Below are 25,674 nucleotides of genomic sequence, written 5' to 3'. Positions count from 1 at the left end.
CATCTGTTCTGTGTGTGTGTGTGTGCTGCAGGACTTGAAGGATGAGAAGAAGAAAGCTCGGATGGCAGCCGCCAGAGCAGTGCTGGAGAAATGCACCATGATGCTTCTCACAGCCTCCAAGGTAAAAAAAAAAAAAAAGTGGGCAGAGAAACACTGGACCTCTGGGTGAGAGTTACACGTTTCAAGGCATTTCAAACGGATTTAATCCCAAGGTTTCACTAAGGCAGCGATCAATGGAAATACCCCAAAGTCCAATGTGCATTAGATAAGAAATGGCAAAGACCCACTGTTTGAAAAAAAAACATGTAAAAAGGATAGTAGTTGAAAGGAGTGCTAGATGTCATGAGCTTTGACATTTCACATTAAATTCCATCCGCAGACTTGCCTGAGGCACCCGGATTGCGAGTCGGCGCGGATCAACAAAGACGCTGTGTTCCACCGAATGCGCTGTGCCCTGGAGCAGGTCATTGAGATCGTCACTGAGGCACGGAGCTGTGGGGAGAACAAGATCCTTCCTGCTAGCATCTACAATGGCATCAAGGACTTTAAGGTAAGGCCACAAATGAGTGACTGAGTCAATTATAAAGACATATCACAGGAAAGGATGAAGGTTAGTAATGCTCGTCTGATACACATTAGTCTGTGAAGTTACATTATCATTTTGTAGATGACGCTTTATGCAGGAACAGAGAAGCAGCTCAAAGTGTGAGTTAAAATCCCCTAATGTTCTAGTTGTGACTCTGATTGAGCGTATATTTGTGGTTATGCAATGACATGTTTGCATTCACTGTTTTTGATGCAACCTTAAATGTAGATCAAAGAACCAACACAGAGGACCAGACTTACCTACTTTGTAATTTGGGTCACACTGTTGAGTGAATCATCACTAAACCTACGCCACTATGACTAATCCTCTCTTCACTTCTTGTGCTGTGGCAAATGAAAAACATGGAGAAAAAAATACTTTGTAAAGGTCTTTGCCATTGAGTGAAAAGATGAGAAAATTGTTTTAATGAAAAGGTCCAGAGATGGCTATTGCTTTTAATAAGTGGCTTTGTGGCTTTTAACGGCTCAGAGTTCAAGTTACAGCATGTGTAAACCTGTAATCTTAGGACACGTAAGCCAAGACCATTAAGATTTTTCATCAAAGTTGATTTTTATTGGAAAAAAACAGTGAAGAAAGGATGAAAGAGGAATAATGCATTAGCTTTTATGTTTGTGTACTTGAGTTTGCACTTTAGTGTGACTCTAAGGCTGAACCCATGTCCCATAATTCTTGCTAGTTAATGATGAAGTCAAGTGCATCATGTTAATGAGGTAGTAAATTATGTACTTCTCCTCTCAGAACATCAGCTTGTTAAACTTTAAAGTGTGTTCAATATTTATTTTCTTACCTCAACAATCCTTCAAATGCCTATTTGACTTACATCTCCTCCTCCTCACTCCACCTCTCCTGCAGTCCAGTGTGGAGTGCCTGCGGGAGAACCTGTACTCCTTCTCACCCCAGAGCATGAGCAGCCAGCTGGAGGCGCTGGTGGAGCGGACAGAGGACTTCACTGACTCGGCCTACACCAGCCACGAGCAGCGGCAGGCCATCCTCGGTCTGTGCCAGCTGGCGCGCCAGGACACCCAGCAGCTGGTGCACGCCTGGGTTGAGGCGGTAGGTCGGCACAAGCAAGCAGGCTTGCACAAATACACACACACAGACAGGAATATTCATAAAAACATATGCTAGCATATGAGGATTAAAAATGCTTCATCTGTAAGACACTTGTGAAATAAAGTATGATAACAAGATGCAAAGTAGAGGTGACAACATGTGTGGATTAATTTCTTTAGTGTGAGGAATAATGTGGACTGTATGTTGAACACACATACAACCTGCCTGACAGATAGAAATCCATACAGATACACTCATTCCCATCAAGACTTCCTGCTCAGCTCACCAAGTAATTCACTTTACCCACATACTTTCTTTTCACACATCCTCACACAACAGAGCAATATAACCGGACTGAATAACTGTCTTTACTGAAGCTCATTAAGAGTCTCACAGCCATTCAGGAGAGGCTCTGTGGCCTTCATAATGGATGGATTTCTGAAACACAAGTCATTATTGGATTGCAGTTTTTCATTGTAAACATCTTTTTCAGTTTCTCAGCACACAGTGAGATTTGTATCATTTTATTGTACAGCAGCACTTCAACTTATCTCTACAATTCAAGGTCACTTGAATTGAAAAGAACAGAAAAGCACTTTGTTTTGCATTTATTTATTTTTGTGTGTTCTACAGAGTCAGATGAGTGGTTTTGATTTGTATTGTGGCAAGTATAATAGTTATGTATGTTTAACTTTTATTTGAATAAAATCATTTGTTTCAATAACTTTAATTTGACGTTTCTTTTCTCAACATGTATTCAAAACATAATAAGCAAACAGATTTATTGATCATGAAAATAGTAGTCAGGTGCAGCTCATCAGTGTAGGATTGTTTCGGCCTGTGAAAAATGTCAGGCCTCGTGTTTAATTGTCCTGTTCCTCTCTGTCTTCCTTGAGCAGCAGTCTGTCCATGCCAAAGAGGCAACAGAGGACATGGAGGTGGCCATTCTGAAGACCTGCCAGAGCGCCAACGACCTCAGACGTGAGGTGAGCAGCAATCTGTCTGCCTTCTGAGTCTGATTTAATGTTTTCAGTTACAGAGAGAGACACAGAAAAGACAGGGAAGTCACTCTGGTTTGCCGCTTTTCTCTGTCACATCACTCTTCAGCTTACCTGCTGTCTCTCTGTCAACTCAACAATGTCACCTCTGCTCTTCCTCTTTTATTCCCTTCCTCCTCAAAATACTCCCTCTTTCATGCCTCACACTCATCTTTATTCAGCTTTTTTTTCCTCCAGTCTCCTTCAATCCCTCCTCCTCTACTTATTCTGCAAATTTTATCTCTGATTCCTCCTCCAGCTCCATAAGGTGGCAGTCAGTCGTGCGTCAGACCTGCTCAAAGTTCATGGGGAGCAGTTGCCTCTACGGGCTCTCAAAGCCGCAGGGGCTGAGGGAAACCTGGAGGCAGTGGCTGAGTTCACACGCACGCTAACTGAGCAGAAGGAGCAGCTGGTAGAGGTACATTAAGTTTGAACATTCGTCCATCTCCTGTGGTCAAAACCTCAGAAGCATCACTAGTTAATAATTTTTTCTTCCTGTGTGTTTGACTTCAGACGTGTCGGCTGCTCTGCCACGTTTCCGGGTCGGAGCCTTTGGAGATCACCTGCATACACGCTGAGGAAACCTTCCATGTTATTGGTCCACAGGTAGCTTAAATCTCCCTCCCCCCAACATTTTCCGCAAGGAGTTTTCATTTTTGATCATTATAAGTCGTACCCTATTGAATTTATTTGTAAGAGGCAGCAAACATTGGAAACAGGATCAGTCTATAAGGACACACAGGTTCACTTTAATTAAATCAGAGACCTATTTCATTCCTTTTGATATTCAATGATTTTCAGCATGGTCAAACAGGTCTCTTAGTAGTCTTGGATTGAAATCAAACCTGAGTAATATTCTATGTACTTGACAGCAGGCAGGAAACGCATACAAATTGGCTGACATCTCCTCTGTCCCCCTCCTACACCTGCCGTTCATTCAAGGCTGAGAACACCGTGTCTGCCTCGTCCACCTATCCCACATCTAATTATGTTTGCTCTTGGAAATCGTCCATGGTAGTAATTATCCAGTGATGTAGGATGTTCCCGTCCTGCGGCACTAATGTCAGGCCCCTCATGACGCTGCAGTAATGACTCCGCTCCTAAGGTCAAAGGTCAACAAATCAATAACGTTGCAGTGTGGGGGTTGGCGCTGGTGGTACATCTCTGCGTCTGCCTAAACTAATAGAGGGGTGGCCAGGAGGGTAATTGGCTATTAAATACTTCACTAGAGGGGAGGGGCAGGGTTGTTGTGTGTGTTTTGTGAGTGTGCTTGCATGTACTGTATGTGCATGTTTTTTTTTTATGATATTTGCAAAAACTTAGTCTTCTAGAGCCTTAAGAGTTTAGTTTAGTTTGATCTGAATTCATGAGTCTGGACAGCTTGTTTTTCAAACAAATATGCTGAATCATACATCAGAGATTTACTGAAATGGAATGATGCCTGCAAGCTTGTCTGGGCAGGCAAGTCAAGCTGCACTGATTTCACACTTGACTTCCATCATATCACAATCACCTGACAGACTTCTCCTCCCAATTTGGTGGTCTATTTAAGCTGCAAGATTTCCGGTCACTCCCTCAGTTCTGTCATTACCACTGATGCTCTGCACCAACAATGCATTCAAACTTTCAGCCCCGCCACCTCCTTAGGTTTTACTTTATTGAAGTGAAGAGGTGCTATTGAGGTGTGGTCCTCCTGCTCATAAAGCTTTATCAAAACAGGTGGACATTCTTTTACCCTGTTATATATTGATATTAGATGTATGCATAAATAGGTTTAGTAATTGCTTGTGTGAATTCCTGTATGAAAGTGAGTTAAAAATGGATAAGATGTTCCAAGCCTGTATTTAAAATCTAAATGCTAAGATGAATATTTTTATCATTTTTAGATGAATAATTCTGGCCTGCATTTCCACCTAATTTTGTACTTGCAAAGCATTTCTCATTAGGGGCGGCTGTGGCTCAGTGGGTAGAGTCGGTCGTAATTGGAAGGTTGGCGGTTCGATCCCAGCTCCGGCAGTCACATGCCGAAGTGTCCTTGAGCAAGACGCTGAACCCCAAATTGCCCCCGCTGTTGTTCAGCGGTGTGTGTACAAATGAGATCAGCTAATAGCTGATAGCTAATAGACATTAGCAGCCTCTACCATCAGTGAGTGAATGGGTATGAATGGGTGAATGTGACAAGTAATGTGTAAAGGCACTTTCAGAAAAGCACTATATTACAAGTCCATTTACCATTTACCATTAGCAGCAGATCAACTGTTTGAAAAATTACTTTACTCATGTGACATTTTTATTCCACTCTTGCTCAGATCATCTCTGCAGCCCAGACGCTGGCCCTGCATCCATCCAGTAAGATTGCAAAGGAAAACCTGGAGGTGTTCTGCGAGGCCTGGGAGTCGCAGCTCTGTGACATGGCCCTGCTGCTGAGGGAGATCAATGACGTGTTTGAAGGCAGGCGAGGTGGGCTCAGCTCAGCTCAGTTAACAGATGCCTGTGTGTATGTGTTCATGAGGAACAGGGTGGCTCTGAGAAGGGATGAGAAGCAGAAATTACGGCAGGTGTAAAAGCTGTTTTTTAGTCAGCCTGGGTGAATCAAATTCTCTAAAAGAAAAAAAACATGGTGAATCATTTTGTCAATGAACGCTTCAATAAGTAAAAGAAAATAGTGGAGAAAAGAGAAGCAGTGTGCACATATCTTTTTACAATTTATGTCATGCAGTATTTTGAAACAGTAATCTGCACCAAGCACCCTGGCAGTCATTCTCCCTCTCTCTGTTCATTGTTGTGCCAGCTACCTGAAAGTGTCCAAGTCACAGGCAGACTTAAAATTCAGCTGACTGTGTGTATAAATGTATCCACTCTAAGTTTTTGTGCGCCTAAGCCACAAATGAATTCACACTTGATTACTCACAGAAATCTCAGAGACAGATGAAAGACGTTTTGGCAGATTTCTGAGACGTGGCTGCCCTCAACATTGTTACTTTCACATAAGATGCAGTAAATAATTTGAATTGCAGCTCAGTGAGGTTAAAGAATCACATCCATCACACATTTATATTCTCATGAAGCCAAAGTGCTGTTTGAAGAGGTACAATTCTAAGACCGTTGAGAGATTAGCTTTCATTATTATTCTATAAATTAAACTGTGGTCATGGAAAGGACGAAGTGTCAAGGGTGGATGTGGGAAAATGCAAAACTGTTTTATTAAAATTATTACTTAATAATCTTACTGCCATACTGACTGTTTTGGATATAGTGTAGATATCTGTGAAGCAGTTTAAATAGACATAAATTATTGTTTTACGTTTTTTTTTATTGTGCCCTTGCTCAAATGATCTCAATAACTCTGCTTTTAGGAGACAAAAGACCTTATTTGTCGCTTCCCAGGCCCGGGGTGAGCATCATACTGTCTATCCTCATAAATATTCCCAGGCTTAAATAGTTTGTGATTCTTTTGATTAATGCCTCTCTCTTCTCTCCCACAGAAACTCTCAGCTAACTTAAAGACTGCCAAGGCTGTCAAGTTGGATGCAGAGGTAGCACCCGCCATAAACTCCAGCGCCTTTTTAGAACAATACATCACGTCATGTCCCGTCCCCTGTTCTGACAGCAGTATATTCGTCTTTTGGAGAATTTGTGTCACCTCATTTGAAGAATTGATAGTGCTCCTATGGTAATAGGCTGCAATTCTGCAGGCCAGCAGTTTTTCACGCCCGGCACCGCCACAGGAAGCAGAATTATGCTGATGAAAGAATTTTTTAGAGTGTTAACAAAAGAAAATAAGGCTGCTTTGCTCACATACATTTAATATTTTTAAGAATATTTTGTTCTATTCAGCAGACAATAAGCAGAGCACAGAACATGGGATATGATCCATTTATACTGAATTTGTTGGTCATTACATACCAGTGTGAATCATAATAATGCTTCTTGTAGGTTATAGGTGGCCATGAGCTTCACGTACCAAACATGCTTACCTCATAGCACCACGTATTTAATAACACAAGCAAACACTCTGTGGTTTAGTTCAAACTTGAAGATAGAAAAAATGCATTTAAAGTAGTGCAGCAAAAAGAAGTAAAGTTTGGTCTCTTTCTCCAAAAGATAACTTTGTGTATGTATGCAGGAGCAGACAAGCATTGCCAAGATGGGCCTGGAGCTCCGTCTGCTGTCCTCAGATGTGGACACAGAGGTGGAGAAATGGGAGGAGCAGGAGCACGAGATAGTGCGGCAGAGCCAGAGCCTGGCCAGTATGGCCTACAACATGCACCTGTTCACCAGGTAACCTAACAACACCATTTTTTATACTATCACACATGTGCTTCAATTATACAACTGCACTTTCTTACATTCATTTCAGCACTGTAAAACCTCTTAAGCATGCACATGTGAGAGACCCAGACTAATGATACTTATCAGGGCATATTTTGATGCCCTCCCGAAGTTTACTAATATGACTCATTTTGACAAGAAATTCGATTCATCTAGGTTACACTGTTTGTTGATTACTGTGAATGTATTTTTATCCTCATCCATCTCTCATATCGTCCTCATTTTCTGTGTTTCCCGTATTGATTCCCCAGAGGGGAGGGGCTGCTGAAAACAACACTGGATCTGTTTCATCAAGCAGAGGTACGTGCATCTATATCTGCTAATCTCTGTCTCTTCACTCTCTGTTCGTTTTTTGTCCTCTTTAATGAAGCTGCAAATAAATGCATTTATTGTTTCATTGAATTAAAAACATAGTGGAGCCGGTGGATCAATGAGTAAAGAAATGCCAGTGTACCTTTGTTTACTCTCCTCTTATAGATTTGACAGGACATGACTAGGATGGGTTTAAAACACAGTCCTGCCACATCGCACATAACATGTTAATGAAAAGGGTTGCATGAATGGAGTACATCCTATTGAACTGGGATCATTGCCGGTAATTTGCAATATTTGTGGTATCAGGGTCAGCCAAAATTCTAGTTCTTGAGAGGGAGGAAGATAAGAAAGGAAGAGGGGTGATAGGAGTAGGAGAGGGGAAGAATACTGATGAGCAGAACTGGAAAAACTAAGACCTCTAAATATTTACTGACTGTGCTTTGTACTTGCAATGGACATCTTCCTGGCGGAATGTTCTAGAATCATTTTTTTGCTCTCATTTGTTTAGGATTTTTGATTTCTGTCTTTTTTTCTGACTCACTCTCCAGGTTCTTTCTGAGGAAGGGCTCCAGCTGTGTTCATCTCTCCGTACGTTTTCCACACAGGTAAAGGCTAAAGCAATTTATCTGTATCTCCTCAATATTCCTGCACATGAAACACTAAGAAAAATACATCTTCTACGCTTTACTTAATATTAGGAGTTTAAAGGAAACATTACAGGGCCGAGAAGAGATTTTGAGAATAGAGAAGTAATATTATGAGAATACGTTTTTAATTTTTACAAGAATAAAGTCATAATTATATGAGAAAAACACTTTAATGTTACAAGACTGCCTGTTTAGTTGCTCTTCTTTGGAATAGATTTTGTTTCTTGCACATTATATATTAAGAGTTCTAGTTTTTGTGAATCTTAAGAGTATCTTCACAAGATGCCTCTCATTCCTCATTTTACTTCAGGCACAGCTGGCTGCTCCTCTGATACACCCTTTTAAAATAACATCTGGGCTAACTATAGCCTTAAGTAAAATTGCAACTTTATTTTCAGAGTGACACCACTTTATTCTTTTACAACTTCATTCTTCTTGTATTACAGTTATATTCAGATTTTTTTAGTTCACATTTTGCCCTTCTATCTTGCAGTATATGACTGTGTAGATATAAAGATAAAATAGGTCAGGGATAATGTGTAGTGAGTGGCAGGTTGTTTTAGTTAGTGTTCTGACAGGGTGAGCAACATCCCACCACTTTGTGTCAGGGTCAGGACCACCTGCAGGACATTTTAGTGAAGGCAACATTAGATAAGGTGAACACGACGATTGATAGATCTTTATTGTCCTTTTAGAAGTAAATTTGTTGCCACAGTCTGTACAGAGCATACCTACAGAAAGCCTAAATACCTAACATCCACACTACCTGACAGTAGTACAGTTCACATCCACCCACATATCCCACGTGAACCCACATATACGTATACTTCTGTAGGAATATATAAGTTGACATTTCTGTCTGTCTCATACAGCTCTCCTTCTTCTCAGAGCTTTGCAGTTGACTCACCTTTAAACATAAATGAGGCAAAGTCATGACTCAGCATTTTTGCTGTTATCACTACTGCTTATGGTTTATGTTATTTCATATCAATTGATTGACATAAAACAGTAATTTATCTCAATCAAGATGTCGTCACCAGCTCTGCTGTCATTGCCTGGATTGCAGGATGGGATGTTGCTCCACTTTTCCCAAGCAGAGATGGTTGGGGCCCAGTTGCTCCCTGTGCTGCTCTCATATCTGTGCTCACCATCTGTCATGATCAGTCTCTCAAGACCATCCTGAAATGAAAACAATCCAATTTTGTCACAGTGTCAACAGGCAGGGGTCGAATGTGCCAGGCTTCTTTTATCGGTTTGATTCAACATGATGTGTGAGATCAGGTTGTCCCTGTCTGCTGACTGTTTTGCTGTTGATAAGTGTTGTTACAAGGTTTGGACCAATATATATGATATTAAAAACAGCAAAGTAAGAAATCCATTTATCTATATACAGTATGCTCTTGCTTGTTGGGGGGGATTTAATTGATTTTGGTAGATTTATATGAAATGATAGAATTTATATCGATATATGTAGAATTAAGTATCAGGGAAAAGGCCAAAGAGAAAGGATATCTGTTTATTTTGTTTTGCACAGGTTGAGCTACTTGCCCATTTGTATGCATAAAACCACTCCCACACTCTGACACCTGTTTCCTTACCCACGTTACGCCTCTCACAAACACACACACCCATATCACCCATCCTGACATGCCACCACACTGCCAGGTCGGCCTTATAAATCACGAAGCGAGAGCAGGAAATTAAGCCTGTCAAACACTTTCACCATCTTCTTATTTTCCTCTCAGAGCTGTGATACAAACAAACAAACTAAAAAATCCTCAGTACTTCCTTCCTCTTCTTGCACTCCAACAACTACTTCCCCAGGTCTTTTAAGTTTAATTAAAGGGGTCTCTTGGCAGCCATTAACGACTGCTATTCATCACTGCTGCGTTTGTAGGTGTGTATCTTGTATGGTGTGTTTGTGTGGAGGATGAAGGTGGGGGAGTAATTCATATCTCACACTTTCAGATTAATTACATTAAACAAACAAAGCTTCCAATGGGGTCCTTTTGTCTCACCTATTCCTTCTGTAGTTCTTTCTTAGAACACACTTGTAGCACTCCTGTCATAGTGATACCCTCGATAAAACCATGAGTGTTTATGCAAATCAGTTTGGACATTTTTATTGAGGTTTAAGAGGTATTATGTACTTTTGTGAGTACTAACCCTGAATAAGAGTCTGTGTTTTTACATCATTGGAGGCATGTAACTGAAGTAGATCAACAGCCCCTATGACTGAGATTTAGGGATTAACTCAGCTGGGTAACAGACTTAAGCTGTAGATCATGACCTGGCTGTTGTTGAAGGATTACATCAAGTAACCCTAAAATATATTTAATCCTCTTTTTTTTTTTACTCATTTTAATGCTTCATTTGGGTTTTAAAACCACATCTGTACATGTTAACCCAGTCTACCAGGATAATACTATTCTAAGCATATCTGCTGTCGTGAAAGCTCGTCCACTTTATGTCTCTCTCTCTCTCCGTTCCAGCTGGTTGATGAGGAGAAGTCTGTGGTGATGACAGAGATGGAGAAACTGGTGGCTTTGTGCCAACAGCTGCAGATGGGGGCTAAGACTCCTGTGCAGGGCAAGACTGCCACCTTCCAGAAGGTACCTACACTACTCTTTTTAATTTGTTTATGTTTTTTGTTTACACTTTACACTACATCAAGTATGAATGTTTGAGTAAAGGCTGTTTTAGTTGAAAGACATTTGATTAGCAACCTAACAGAATGCACAGAAGGTCCTTTTATATATCTTCTTCAAAGGATAACTAGCTTTAATCACATCAAAACTTCATATCTTACAAAAGACCAACCAGCTTCATCTTCGATATGCAAGTAACAGCATTATCAAACACAGGGCATGATATTTATGTATGTGTGTGAGGATAAATGATTATTATGGGCGTAGATGAGGTGCTTGAGGGGAATTTGTAATAAAGGCAAAGGTTGGAATTGAAAGGACAGGATGAAGAAAAACATCTCCTCTTCTGATTAATGAGCCTTTCGGTGATATGTATCCTCTTACATTAGTCTGTTTCCCTATTCTGATGTTCACCATGTCATTTATCACTAATGAGAGAGTGTGCCTGTCAAGGGACTGCTACAGTGGATCAGGAAATGAGAAGTTACATACTAAATTATATTTAGATAGTGTGTGTTTGTGTGTTGTCCTGTATTCAAATCTGTATCAATGCTACCCTCCATCATCTACTTTTTTGTGTCTTTCATTTTTGTTACTATAGGTGGAGTCATCCATCCAGGCAACCAGAAGTATCTTGACTGTGGTCCTCGCTCTCCTCCCAATCTGTAACAAACTCAACAGAAAGGTGACTGCCATTGAATCGGACACATGATTGTCTGATTGGCTCAAGAATTAGCTTGGGAAGCTACATTGCAACTCCACTAAACAACCAAGGAAAAGTTCCGAAAAGTTGAAGTAACCTACAAAAGTTTGATCCCCCTTCTTGGCAACTTGGCGAAAGTATAAATTAGTAAACACACCATCAACTTATACCAACTTTTTAATTGTGCTAATATACATATGTAGTGCCAGTATATGTAGTACCAGCTGAGGCTAACTTGATAGCACACGTTACACATCCAGCGGGTGTGGAATACCATTAGCATTCATGTGAAGTTGTGTTTCAGGCATCTTCCCCTTCCCATTTAGCTGTTTTTGCATTTTACCAACTCCCAAGGGAAGAGTTAGACTGTTGGCGAATGTAGTGTGCAGTACGTACTGCATACAATGTTTGAAGGTAGCATGTAGTATGACTGTTCTGTTGGATCTGATTTACAGTACGCTAGGCCAGACGTCACTGGATTTCCGGTTTCGGAAAGCAGAAGGAAACAACGGCCAAGCTGATAGCGAAACTGCTCCTTTGGCAATCACTTATAAATTAAAAAGTTAAGAAGTGGTTTATATGGAATTTAATAATTTTCACAGCACCTAAAAACTGATTTACGGAATAAAGAAGAGGTCGAACGTTAGCGCTGTGCATTTTGGGAAACAGTACACGAGAGACACTGGTGTTCTGCATATTGAGAAATTTTCCAGAATCAGTACATCAACTGGGTAGTTTTGGCTTACTGCAGATTTTGCTTTTGTTCATATACTGCATACTTCATTCTGAATTTTGGCCAAAGCAGTACGTACTACAAGTATAGTAGGCGGTTTCGAAAACAGCCTCAGTCTCTTTGGAATTAAAACCCTAAAATAATTTCTCCAGTTAGCTAATTGCTAACCTTTTCTTGTATTGTGTGCTGCTAGCTGAAAAACTGAAAGATTGACTTTTAAGAAAACTAACACACCTAATAGTGTACATACAAGTAGTCAAATATAGTGGACACCTATATGCAATTTTGTTTCTCTCTCCGTTCATCTCTGCCTTTCAGTACAAGTCAGAGAGGAGCAGCCTGGGTTCCCCTCAAGACTGGAGAGAGAGGCAGGATGCCTCCACGCCTGTCAAAGAGGATGGAGCACTCACCAACCAGAACAGCAATGGTTTTGGTGTCAAATCCTTGGAGCAACACATGGCTGGCCTCAACCTCCTGGAGAGCAAATAATTCAGGAAATAGTCAACTCCTTTGTCCACTATTCTCCCTTGGAGCAGCACATAGCCATTGTCACCTTTCTTGGGGACATGTTATCCAGAAAATACTTTATTCCACTCATCCTCATGCACCCACCAGAAGTGGGCGAGAGTTGCCAGGGTCAGTCAAAGTTTGTATTTGCTGTTGAGGATGGATTATAAGATATACAGATCTGAGCTTTCTGTGCCCAGGGTCAGTTTGACCACAGGGTAGCTTTTTACCTGATGAACCAGTTCCACCCTAATCCACAAGATGGAGACAATCAGCCAACGCTAGACTTTGCCATTTGCAGTGATTGAAACGGGGCACAGACCTGATTTTAGAGTTTAAAGTTTTCTCTAGACTTTGATTTGATGAACTGATCAGGAATCAGGAAAGAACTCCTCTTGATGCTCAGCCATACATCTGTCTTCACTATGTGCCTCTTTGCTTTGTGGTGTACTGTAAACGTGTTGCACATGTAAGCCGAACAACAACAAAAAAGAGAAATGACTGAAACCTGCCCTGCATGATGCCATCACAAATCCCCCGTGTTTGAGTCTCTTATGAGCAATGTGTCATAGTTTTGTAATGTTAACACTTGTTGGGTATTATAAGTCAGTGCATTCTGTCTGTTGATCACTGGCATCTCACTGGGATTAAAGAAAAAAGTATTCAAAAGGTCAACCATGCCATATGATAATTTCCTAGTTTACTATGGAATATTCCCATGTGCCATTACAATTTAATGCCAAATATGACTGTCTACATCAGCTTGCTAGTATTAGGATAGAAAGCTCTTACTCCTCTAGCATACACGGCTGGAGATTTTGTTTTATTTGGGTTGGATTTCTCCAAAAAGTCCTGATTATTATTTTGATATGTCAGTATCTTAGTTTACACTGTCTTGTGTATTATTTAATCATATTCTGTGTAAACTGTTCTATGTTTTTTTCCCTTAAAGAAATGAAATGTAATACTGAACTGGCACCAGTGGCAAATGGAGCCTTGAAGTGTACTTGTTATGAAGACTATCATTGTGAAGCTGCCTCGTTTGCTCTTGTGTGTTAAATGGAATATGATATGTATAATATGGTACTTGAAGCAGAGATATATAAATATATACACACTATTGTATCCTGAGGTTATGAATTTGGTACTAGGTGAGGGTGTTGTAATGACTTAAATAAATAACATATGTTAAAGCTTTGTACAGTGTGAGAGCAGCAAAGGATACTGGGTATTGTAGTGGCACTACAGATGTGAAGAAATCATAGATATAGTTTTGGAACATCTATTCTTTTGACAATTGAAAGGATAAAAGTGAGACGCAAAAATAAACAATATTTTTCTTACATCACTGTCATTTGTGTTTATTGATATCCTAGAAAACGTATAAGGGCTGAAAATAGTTGAGGATATTTAGCAGACAATAGTAATGTTTTCAAACCAGAAAATCAAAACAATAAATAAGCTACTTCCCATTACTTTCTGGAACCCTCCCTCAATTTTAAAATTATATAAAAAAAGAAGAAGAAAGAATAGAGGCATGGCACAGTGCTTGCATTAAATGCAATAGTTCCTCTGAAGTCACATATGTATCAGTCATTTTCTTTGATGATGTCCTCCGTCTTCATCAAACCTGGTGGGAGTGAGTAGAAGAGAAGACCTTCAAGAAAGTCTAAACTTAAACAAGGCACGATTCTGGAACTCTGTCAAGAGGGCTGTGATTGGTCAACGGTACGTTTAGAGACAAGGCTCTCAAACTGCTCTCTGCTCAGGAGGTTCTCTGTTATGCTCTTACTCTCCTCGAACTTTGGCAGGATGACAGCGATGTATCCTTCAGTGGATGGCTGTTTGGATTTTAAGACAAAACACAAATACACATTCAAACATGCATTCAAAAAGATGAAACTTGAAAAATTGTGACAGTCATGAGGATCATGAAACTGACATTTTGCGGTCATACATGACATTGACAAAAACCTATATTTATGGTGCATCCAAATATTTCATGTCTAATTCAAATGTTATATCAAATGCAAAATATGTGGATTTACAGATGAACAAATACATGATTTTCAGATATGCACATGACACTGATTATTGCCAGAGTTAAAAAAGAGAATCTTTACCTTTTCCAGCAAGAGCGAAGGTGTTTCCAAAATGCTCTCATTGACCTCAAGTAGACGGCCCCGGATGCAGCTATAAATGTAACAGATGTGTGAATAGTCGGGATTCACAGGCATGTGGAACATAACTAGAACAAAAAACATTATCTCACCTGTAAATTGTGTATTCATTTTCATCCGTGCACGTTATCCTACACAGAGGTGCATAATCAGTAAGGAACTGCCCTCCCTATAATGGGTACATAAAAGATTAAAAAGCATTTATGGCCAAGGTGAAAACTTACAAGTGGGTCATAAGGTGAGGGTTCACAAATGCGCAAGAGGAAAATGTATCTGAAAGGTAATACATTACGAAAAATTTACCCTCTTGGACTTTCCAGAAACTTTGTTTTTCAGCCGACTGCAGCAATTACTGATCTGGTAGTTGATGCTTTTGATTGTCCGTCCATTCTGAAGGATGGGGTGAGTGTCTGCTAATGTGACAACACATAGTCTGCAGAGAGCAACATCATTTAATGTTATAAGTGTGAGTATATGTAAGTGACTTATTGATAACAGATTAGTAGGTTTAACAGCAGAAAGACACAACAAAACTTTGAGATGATAAGATAGCCAATCTGAATAGAAGGTCTACTACTATGCATCTGTACTTTTATTTGTAGAGACTAGAAAAAGGAGACAAATGACCTGTACTGTGGATTACATTTTTGTAAATCTTATACCATGCTTGCTGCATGTAGGATTTAAGGAATGTTTCTAGAAAACATCAGAACGGTCTTGTAACATAAAATTGGTAGTAAGTATCGGTTACCTCAGTGTTAATCGGCATGTATCTCTATACTCATGGACACTCAGTTGGTACTTAATTAATGTCAGTTTACCAATGTTAACTATCACCACCTCGTGTTGAATTCATATCACTGTGGACGTCACCTGTTTGAATGCTGTAAGATGCAGTGGTCCTCACACGGCTTGCCCTTCATATCTATATCACAACAACGACACATTCTTAGTTAGTCGTGAAATGTTAAGTTCAATTATTATGACGAGTTAGACCAAATATTTACCATCCACAAGGAATCATGTGCAACCATCGTTAGCTGTCTTAGCAACCTTACTGCTAACATTACATATGTATTATTTACCTGCTCTGTACCATCGTGTGTAATATCGGTCAACAACTGAAGGCGCCGTTGCTTTTGTTTCTGTCTCCTCCGCGCAGTCCATCAGCAGCATGTACAATACAGTTTAAGTAAGGAGTAATGTAAAACAGATCTTTTGGTTTAGTACTTTGCTTGACGGACAGTAAATGATGTGACACGGATCGGTCCGTCATTGTAAAGAATCCGAAAGCTTCAGGAGCATTAAGGTTCCGGAAGTTCTTGTCGCTGCTTTTGGCAGAAGAGAAAATGTTAGTTTGAAGCTTTAGTGCATCAATATATATCAGTTATTCTCTAATGTAAGAAAATAAACCTGACAAACTGACAGATTTAAGTGGTATATTAAAGTCATCTATCACAAAATAATTAAAATTGACTGTAACAAAAATTAGGCAAAAAAGGAAATCGAAAGGACTTGTGGGTGCTGAACAAATCAACATAATTATAACTGAATGGTTAGCTAACTCAGGTTCAAATCTAACTATTTAAGGAGGTGAAAAGTGATAATCAATACGAACTAGAAAAAAGGAAAAGTGAATAGCACCCCTAAACTTGATTGAGTGTGTGAGTGAGTGTGCAAGAAGTGATCTAAACTGGTCCCCACAAAAAAATTAAGTCAAGTGGCTCAGAGACAACAGTATAAACAAGCAAAACAAAGACATGAAAGTTGGAAATTTTAACCTCTGAAGCCAAAAAACATGAAAATGTGAATATTTCACTTCTGAAGCCAAAAAAATGAAATTTTCATACACTGTAGCACATTCAGAATGGAGCCGGTCATCCTTCATGTAAAAGGTAAGACTGCTGTGGTTGATCCCACAGCTAATATAACTGCTTGACTAATCATGCTCTGAATAGCTAGTTTTTCCAAACTACATGTAAATCTTCTCAGTTGTGTCAACACCCAAATGCCTTGTTAACATTGTTTTCTCAGAGTTAGGTTTACTTCCACTAAGTTGAGATGTTATCATTGTAAATATTTCCATAACAACCCTTCCTCTGTTTATTTTCAAACATTTAACAAACATTGGGTACATTTTCTAATAATAAAAAATGGTAACCTTAGTCTTTAAATACCATTTCCCCCAGGCTTCTCATGCTCAGAGCTGCATTAACAGCAGGGTGAAGCAGGCAAGTGTAACAAGAAACAGGATCCTAGGGGACCATTTTGTGTGTGTGTGTGTGTGTGTGTGTGTGTGTGTGTGTGTGTGTGTGTGTGTGTGTGTGTGTGTGTGTGTGTGTGTGTGTGTGTGTGTGTGTGTGTGTGTGTGTGTGTCTTACCCCCAGGTCTGTATTCATTGTCAGTGAAGCACAGGATCATAAAGCACTATCGCATCTTCAGACTGGATAACAGTTGGTACTACATCTCCCCTCGCCTTACTTTTCAGTGCCTTGAAGACATGATCAACCACTACTCAGGTGTGTGGAAACAAACACACTCATGAACATGTTGAAACACGAACACACAAGTGTTTAAAGACAAAAAGGAAACAAACATCAATATTTTAGAGAGAAAAACAAGCACACAGAGTCATGCTAATATGAGTGCTGAAGCATAAAAAATACCTTGCTTGTTCTTATAATAGAAGCATGTCTTATCAGTGTTTGACTCTTTGTATATTTCCTGTGCGCAGAACATTTTTGGAACAAAACAGGAAGTGAGATACAATATGTGTTCTTGATAATGACCACTGGTGCATGTGTGTGTGAGTTATTTATTTTCTGGACATTTGTTACTTTTTTTTTCCACAAGTAACACAAATTAACAGGAGTCCCATGATATAATTGTTCAAACCAAATAAAAAGTACCTGAACAAAATATCACATACATGGCCCGAAACATGTTTCAAAAGTCTTGAGGCCCTGTAACAGGTTAATGTTGTGATGCTTGTGTCATTGTAATCTCTAGTGCTGCTTTGTGGCAACACTGTAGGAAGATACTTCCACAATGCCCACTAGATGTCAGACTACTGCTAACAGCTAACAGCTACAGTCCACATTATGTGATATAGCTATAGCATGCAAACTCCTCAAATGAGATTATATTTATTACAATGAAAATCCTCTGTATGATGTCAAATCTCTAAGGAATAGCTCTTGCCTAATAGGTTAATAGGATTGTATAAAGATAGGATGCAAGAAAGGAGAGTATGGGTCTGTGTATGGTGTTTGTGTGTATGTGTGTGTGTGTGGGGGGGGGGGGGGTCATATTGTATCCATAACGCCAAAAAGTGCTAAAATAATATGTTACAATTACATAAATACATCTGGAATTTGACTTAAACTACAAAGTATCAAACGATAAATCATTAAAATCAAGATAGTGTCATATCAAATATCCACCTATTTTTTTTTTAATTAAGACGAATAATGCAATACATTTTGTATAACCCCAATGTTGTAGCTGGTAAAAAGTTTTTTTTTTTTCAATCTTAAATAGGGCTGGGTATCAAAAAGTGTACATCATACTTAATTAGTTTGTCATGATTGGTGTTGATACTCTGCCTTTGTTAATAAGCGTTTAACTAGTACAGGAGTCAAAATTAAAATATCTGACTATCATAGCCATCACACAGTGTATAACTATAAATTTAAATTACCACTCATTTCCCCCCTTCACTGGCTCAAATGACTCTTACAGGTTGCAGATAGACTTATGAGTATGTTAATCCCACTGCATTAGGTAATGAAGAGGTTTTAGAGAGAAGGATGCAGAAATGAAAGACTGCTTCCCTCCAAGGATCTGGCATGTCGCCCCTCTCTGACCCAGGCTGAACACATACCGAACATATCTGGCTCAATGAGCTCCTCACACAATGTGGACAATGCTGAGGGAACATTTTCCAGGGATTGGTTGTGGCATGAGGCAGCCTAAGTCACAATGATTTCATCTTGGTCACATAGCTGAGAGAGAAAAAGAGAGAGGGGGGGGGGGGGGGCACAATGAGTTTTCCATGTATCTTTTAACCACCACCAAGACTTGGAAAGTTAAGCTGTCAAGATCCATCTCAGTAGTTTCCATTACTCCCCTATCTGCGGTAGGCCGAGGTCTGCAATTAATAAACAAATGAAACGGAATACCTTTGTGGAAAAAGTGGACACCAAAGGATTATCCAAGAGATGCTTCACTAACAAGGACCACACCATCAACGGGATGTCATTTGACAATGATTTAGTGATTTCATTGGAATAGTGTTTCTGAATTTGATGTTGAACTTCTCAGTGTTACTGGTTTGAGGAAGCTTATAAAGGGATCTGCCGTAGCTCCCAGACATGACAATCTTCTAAAGTCTCCAGTTACAAAGTGCTGAGAAGATCTGAGATCTACTAAACTGGAACGAAAGTGGCTGTTGTGGTTTGGGGACAAACGGCCCATGATTGTATGAGATGTTCTGGTATGTCATTTTAGGGGGCTGAGGAGAAGGAGGAGGAGGAAGATTGTGTTAGCAGTGCTTGTCTAAATGTAAAATTACATAGGATTGACAGATGTTGTGCTCTTGGTATTCAAAGTCATTTGTAAAGATTCCAAAGGATACCGCTGATCCTTGATTGATTTTGAAGTGAATACAGGTGATGGTTGGCCTGACTGATGCATTTTGATCATTTTAGGTAGAAAACAGTTGTATCTTCTGAGAAAGAATGATTCTAGTGAGCGGCACAAGTAAAAATAAAGGTTGACATGATGTATTCAGAGCGTATGACAAAACCAAGAAAACTAGCAAGACCGCTTCTAAAGTTTAAGCAACATGAGGAAGGCTATATGAAAGCGGATTCAGGCTGATGGCACATTTACTTTTAGAGGAAGATACCAAGATTTTGGAAAGATTCTGGATGCTGATGTTCTGAGAAGGGAAGTTCTCTGTATTGTTAGAATGTTAACTTTGAGGCATGGTTTGTGTTTAGGCTGCCATCTTGAAAGTAAACGAGATGAGTTACCAAAGCAATATTGAACAACCGAGATACTGTACTTATTGAAATTCTGTGATTTGACGACTTAAAGTGGTAATGCTTGGTTTACTCATGGAAGTCAGAATCTAAATATGGAGGAACTGGAACATAATAATTTAGTTTAAAGACTGATGCGCTGTGCCTCTTTTTGCAATTGTGCTTGTTTGCTTGCTAAAGGTCCGTGCGGAATCTGAGAATGAAGGGGAGGAGAGGGATAGGTTTGAATCTATAAGAGAGCTGGAAGAGGCGGGGTTTAGGTGTTGTCCTGCTCTTGGAACTTTGCTGTATTGCATTGCTTATTCTTGAATCAAGCTTTTCTGACCCACATAACTGTCCCTAAAATGAATCAGCTGCTTTACTCGTGATATTTCTGCAACATTTTTCCTCAGCAAACAAAAATCTGTAAGTGTTCAACAAGCAAAAAGATGCTTAGTTCCAAAAGTCAGGATTTTTAGTGTCAGGGAGAACGTTACAAGTAAGAACTATTTGCATTATCCCTCAGTCTGTTGGTCATTATCATGATGAGCTGAAAAGTTTCAGGTCCAAAGACGTGTAAAGATAGGGTCTAGGGGGGTCTTCCTAAAACCATTTTAATTGTGCTATCAACTGTTGGAACTTTTCATTTACTCTCATAAAGGAGAAAAGTAATATTAAAATTAAAAAATCTGGAATAAGCATATAACTGACGATTCTTCATGAAACATTGTTGAAAGAATTATTTGATTGAAGTTGTCAATTAATTGATTTTAGTTAGTGATTAATCGATTCATCGTTGCACCTGTAGTTACATTAGATTAACAATTTTGGACTGCGAATCCTCCTAACTTCCAAAAGCTGATATAGGCAAAATTTTGTTTTTGAATTAAAAGTGTCTGAAATTATTATTTTATAATAGCTGCCGATTAATCATTTGTTTAATCGACTTTTGACTGAATAATCGAGCAATTGTTGCTCCTCTTACCACATCAAGAGAAATTCATAAATATTCTTCACTTCTTGCATGTTGCTTCTTGCAAGAGTGTGTCCAAGTATATGTGCATCTGTGTTTATCAGACTACTTATTCCCTATCTGTATCTGTGAGTCTGTGTACATTCCAGATGCTTTACTACTAAACGTTGGAATGAAGAAGCTTCGTCTGATACTTTTCAAGACTCCCAGCTTCACTATCTGGCTGTCAGACAGTCATCTTGAGTGTCTCCAGCTGTACAGGCCTTTCAGTGTGTGTGTGTGTGTGTGTGTGTGTGTGTGTGTGTGTGTGTGTGTGTGTGTGTGTGTGTGTGTGTGTGTGTGTGTGTGTGCGTGTGTGCGTGCGTGCGTGTGTGCGTATGTAGCAGTAGCTCCACGTCAGCTATTACAGCAACAACCCTTCTTCTCTGGCCTGCTGCTTGTCTGTCTGATTCCAGCAGATTTTTCCTCCACATGGAAGTCTTTTTCCGACTTCTCTCTGCAGTTGATTCATGCCAGAGGAGAGCCTGATAAGGAAAGAGACAAGCTTAAACAAAGGGGGTTAATGCCTGTGTGGCTTTTTGAAACCTGTTTCTTCTTCTTCTTCTTATTGCACCTGGACTTATTTTGGTAAAGTTGGAGAGCTGAAAATTAGGGCTTTCCTACTTTGTGGCCCAGAGATTTGTTTTTAAATGGTATTTATTTGTGTTGTCTAGTATTGCAAAGCTTGGGATTTGTTTTTCCAAAGTTCTTCATGCAGACAAGCTAATGGTAACACTTTAAGGATAGGAGAATTATATGCAGGCCAGGCTCGCCTTTGGTGTCTCATTATTCAAAAATGGAAAATATATAGACAGCGGTTCCTGCAGTCAGAAATCCTGCCCAGCTTTTTCCTGGAAAGCATCGAGGAACACACACACCTGCTTTTGCCATTGAAGAGATTGAGTCATAAGTTGCCAAAAGCACTTTCAAACATTCTTTATTCACTGGTATGTACAGTGGAATTCAAGAAAAGAAGACTGTGGTAGTTCAGGCTGATGTTACTTTGGAATGACTGTCAAATGGGTCAGAAGAATTTAGTTTGAGTTTACTGGATGATCAAACATGAGTGTCTGCGGTTAGACATAGTCAAGAAGTTTGGATGGAGATTATGAAGTTTAACCTGATAGCTGCTTTGAATCTCCTTCATAGAAACCAAGTCTATCGAGGAGTGATTTCACTCTGATGGTGGTGGTCCCACATCAAGTTATTATTAGCTTAATCTGCAATAATCAGTGCCCAGAGTTACAATCAATCATGTCAGAGCCACTCTATTTTTTCTGACTGCTCTCCAAAAGCAGCAAGGCCAGAGGCTGTGAAAAATGTGTTCTCTGTGTGTGTGTGTGTGTGTGTGTGTGTGTGTGTGTGTGTGTGTGTGTGTGTGCGTGCGTGCGTGCGTGCATATGTGTGCGTGTGCGTGCGTGCATATGTGTGTGTGATAGCAGAATTTATGATCAGTAACTTTATTTGAAACACATTTAATCACAAAAATAGGAGAACCCTCCCTCTACAGTGGTGGCAGTATATTGAGCATGAAATAACTTATTATGTAACCACTGGAAATGTTACATTTGACATTTTTAGCTACCGTTCCTGCTGGATTTAGTGCTACCATGATCTTAAGCCATATTTTTCCCTAAGATTGTTGTCATATTTGTTTGTCAAAGAGTCAAACTAAACCTTGAACTGTGCAGTGATTGGCAGAGAGCATGACCAGAGGCTGCACTTGAGTAAAGCCACTCTGTACTATAACAAGGGATGTGTGCATTTAGTGCATCTGTAGTCCCTGGGCATGAGACTGAGACAAGGCCTCTGTTAAAAAACATACAAACAGCTACACCACAATACATAACCACAACCACATGGGTACCATCGAAATAGCAGCGCAATATTAAAATATTAAAGCTAAATGCACTACCCTATAAAAACAATTAACCATTACTATTTACCCATTAACATAATATACATTTGTTGCTTAACCTTAGGAAGCTAATGGAACTTTACAGTATGCATATTTCATCATTTGTATTGCAAGTAGAAATACATTTTATACATGTAACATATATTTGTGATGTATTTTTCTCATGCTTTTTATTTTTGAAAAAAATAATATACACACATGCTCATTGCAGAAGTATAATAATAGATACGATTTCTGCTCATGTCAAGCATATCTTTGAAAAATAAAACAACCGCAAACCTTAAAATTGTTTGTTTCAATAGTCGCTAGTTAACACTTCATTTGAGGTTTTTTCACCTCATGAGTGTGAAAATAAGAGGAAGTGATCTAAAGCTGGTCACTGGAACTGCACCAGTCATACTTATAAATGGCTATCTAATTTTACAGGTTTGTTGTTTTCAAATATAGTTTTAAAATACATGTTTCAGTAATTCTCAGCAGGTTAAATCTATCATGTTCCATTCTCTGTCTTAGTTACACATTTATCTTCAGCCCACAGTTTGACCTGGTGTTCATCCATCTTCATCACCCTACTTCTTACCTGTCATTTCACTGACTACAAAGCGCTCTGGTCTCATTCCTGATGCTAAGTTGTTCACATCCATCATCTTGCTCGTCATCCTCAAGAGACAGACGAGTTTAACGGGAGCTGAGGGTGATGCACGCTGCCAGCTATGACGCCAAGTTCGCATGAGGAACTGTTTACATGAATTAAAAGGTTCCAGCTCTGAATTCTTACCAAATGCTTTCTCCTGCCGAGGCAGTAAAATTTAACAAGAGCTTTTTTTATGAGACCCTGAAAAGGATATACGCATACACATTAAGTCACCAACTGGGCGTATTTAGGTTGACCAATATTTGAATTTCTAATTAGAAAGTGCCTGCACAGTGCTCATGTTAATTATTTGTGAGAAGCCACGTGGCAGAGTGCTTGGAAATCTCTTCATGGGAACAAACTCTCCTCCTCTTTGTGTTTGCTTGTTGCAGCAGGATGCTCATGGCTCTAACTCAGCTGGCTGTTGAATGGCAGCTGAGCCAGCTTGTTCCTGGTTCTCTGTATTTCCCCTTCAAGAAGACTTATTTATGTCTCTGCCTTACTGATAATTTTATTCTTAGAAAACAATTCACTCAGGTTTTTGAAATTGTTGACTTGTCTTATCCCCTCCTACAATCTTCTTAGTGTTTCAAATTGTTCATTGATTGTTTTACTTTATTGTAGTGTTAGTTTTCTCTAAATGGAAAATATTTAGAACACATAAAAAAACAATTAAGACCGGCTAATAAAAAAGCTTTTATAAGAAGACTAAAATATGTTGCATAAACTTTCCTGATCCAACATAACGTGGGTGAAAACACAGGAAACTCAGTTCCACATACTTGTGCCACATTTCTGTAGCCATTTTTACATTATTTTCAGCCATTTTTCATTAGATTTTTTATTTTTATTGAATATTAATAAAGTGCGCAACACAAGAGTACTGACTTTGAGAATGGGAACACAGATTCCTGGCAGGTCACTCAAGAACACTCCATTCTCTGGCAAAGATGCTCACACTTGGATTTGGAGTTTTTTTTTCAGAGTTTTGGTTTTTGTTTGTTTTCCCATAGTTCCCTGGACAGCCTTGGACATGGTTGTATGTATTGGCCGAGGCTCTTGGTTCAACAACACCATGGAAAGTTCTCATGTGCTCTTTTCTGAGGCGGTGCACTTGAGAGGAGGTTATTCACAAATTCAGTCTCACTTTGTGTAAGTTGATTTGTTGGTTTTCCCAGGGTCATTTTACCGTCACAGTAATTTTAAATCGAGTGGACAATTTCTTTGTTTTCTCAGTGAAATGTCATCTAAATTATCTATCACCCAGAAGTGGCCCTTTTTTTGTTCGTCTTGTGGCAAGAGCAACTTAGAAATCTCGTCTATTGTACACTGTAAGGAAGTGGTTGAAGTTCAAACTGTTGTGGAAATAACATTTTTTGTTCAAACTTAAGCTCAGGGTGACAGCCAACTGTCAGCGGGAAATGCACTCTACAAATACCAGAGCAAAACTAACCTATGTTGCACAGCTAGTATAAAAAGTTCTGATTGAGCAAAGCAAACATTTATCTAGATTTTTTGCAGCTTACTAGCGCAGAAGCGATGAAGTCAGAGGTTTGGACAGCTGGGCCTCGTGGGGAGAGGGGAGGATGTGGTAAGATTAGAAGAACCTGATTAACAGAAACAGGCTGGAGGAAGAGGAATCTCCCTCAATCTATTAATTTCCTTCACTTATCCCTCTTTTTCTCTCGTGCTGTGGTCCCATCTCAACAGACAGAGACTCTCCTTCCTCTTTTTGTTTTCACCCAGAGAGAAAAAAAGGCCAAATTGCTTTGTCTGAGTGTTTTCCTTGGTTCATACTTGACTGTAACATCAAACAAAAGTCAGATGAAGAACAAGGGACTCAACCTAGGATCACATTTTTCTTTCCATCAAGTCATCTCAAACCCTGGTTTCTCGTAAGTCAACATGCCCGGCACAGGAGTGCCAGTTTTTTTTAGTTTTGTTTTAGCTGTAATTCTTCCACTCTATCCCTCTGAAGTCCTTTGTTTTCAACATGGGCCCATACAGATGTGTTATGGTTGGCAGGGTGGGAGAGTATTGTCTTTCTTATCTACATAAGTATTACAGTAAATGCTTGCATGACTTCAGGGAAAAGTTGTTCAATGTTGATAGTTCACTGATGTGAATATGGATAAACAGGTCAATCAGAGGGAGAGTGTTTAGTTTGAAAGTACTACTTTTATCATAACTCTGCTGTCAACCATAGTCACATGGCAGCCATTTTCCTCTCATTTTCAGGGTGGGAAGCTCAAATACTGTTATAATGTTGTACCGCTGTGCTCTTGAAATGGTACATATTATTGGCTTAATGTTGTATTAGCTAG

General features: G+C 39.4%; 2 protein-coding genes across 3 annotated transcripts in view; one reads left to right on the top strand and one right to left on the bottom strand.

The window, feature by feature from the left end:
* Positions 1 to 13,927, top strand: part of ctnnal1 (catenin (cadherin-associated protein), alpha-like 1) — a 68,014-nt gene extending 54,087 nt beyond the window's left edge. For both annotated transcript variants that reach the window (XM_034704930.1, XM_034704931.1), the window contains 15 exons: positions 32 to 121; positions 380 to 550; positions 1,460 to 1,660; positions 2,560 to 2,646; positions 2,957 to 3,115; positions 3,211 to 3,303; positions 5,007 to 5,157; positions 6,054 to 6,091; positions 6,183 to 6,233; positions 6,824 to 6,978; positions 7,281 to 7,329; positions 7,893 to 7,949; positions 10,484 to 10,603; positions 11,241 to 11,324; positions 12,394 to 13,927. In XM_034704930.1, the coding sequence (XP_034560821.1) occupies positions 32 to 121; positions 380 to 550; positions 1,460 to 1,660; positions 2,560 to 2,646; positions 2,957 to 3,115; positions 3,211 to 3,303; positions 5,007 to 5,157; positions 6,054 to 6,091; positions 6,183 to 6,233; positions 6,824 to 6,978; positions 7,281 to 7,329; positions 7,893 to 7,949; positions 10,484 to 10,603; positions 11,241 to 11,324; positions 12,394 to 12,564 (1,677 nt within the window). In that variant the 3' untranslated portion in view covers positions 12,565 to 13,927. The remainder of the gene's footprint in view (positions 1 to 31; positions 122 to 379; positions 551 to 1,459; positions 1,661 to 2,559; positions 2,647 to 2,956; positions 3,116 to 3,210; positions 3,304 to 5,006; positions 5,158 to 6,053; positions 6,092 to 6,182; positions 6,234 to 6,823; positions 6,979 to 7,280; positions 7,330 to 7,892; positions 7,950 to 10,483; positions 10,604 to 11,240; positions 11,325 to 12,393) is intronic.
* On the bottom strand, positions 13,917 to 16,056 carry abitram (actin binding transcription modulator). The gene is made up of 6 exons (XM_034704932.1): positions 15,848 to 16,056; positions 15,636 to 15,687; positions 15,066 to 15,195; positions 14,855 to 14,931; positions 14,706 to 14,775; positions 13,917 to 14,423 (listed from the first exon to the last, which is right to left on the bottom strand). Exons 1-6 carry the CDS (start codon positions 15,936 to 15,938, stop codon positions 14,286 to 14,288), a joined length of 558 nt encoding a protein of 185 aa, XP_034560823.1. The 5' UTR covers positions 15,939 to 16,056; the 3' UTR covers positions 13,917 to 14,285.
* Between the last annotated feature and the right edge of the window lie 9,618 nt (positions 16,057 to 25,674).

The sequence above is a fragment of the Notolabrus celidotus genome, chromosome 16, assembly GCF_009762535.1.
Source record: "Notolabrus celidotus isolate fNotCel1 chromosome 16, fNotCel1.pri, whole genome shotgun sequence".
NCBI lineage: Eukaryota > Metazoa > Chordata > Actinopteri > Labriformes > Labridae > Notolabrus > Notolabrus celidotus.
Note: the sequence above shows the minus strand (reverse complement) of the source record. Positions and strands in the feature narration are given on the sequence as shown.

Excerpts from the sequence above, each read along its gene's own strand:
- abitram (XM_034704932.1), bottom strand. The coding sequence starts at position 15,938 with ATGCTGCTGATGGACTGCGCGGAGGAGACAGAAACAAAAGCAACGGCG. Across the intron at positions 15,688-15,847 it reads CACACGATGGTACAGAGCAG|ATATGAAGGGCAAGCCGTGT; the intron begins GTAAATAATACA and ends GTTGTGATATAG. Across the intron at positions 14,932-15,065 it reads TTTCTGGAAAGTCCAAGAGG|GGAGGGCAGTTCCTTACTGA; the intron begins GTAAATTTTTCG and ends TACCCATTATAG.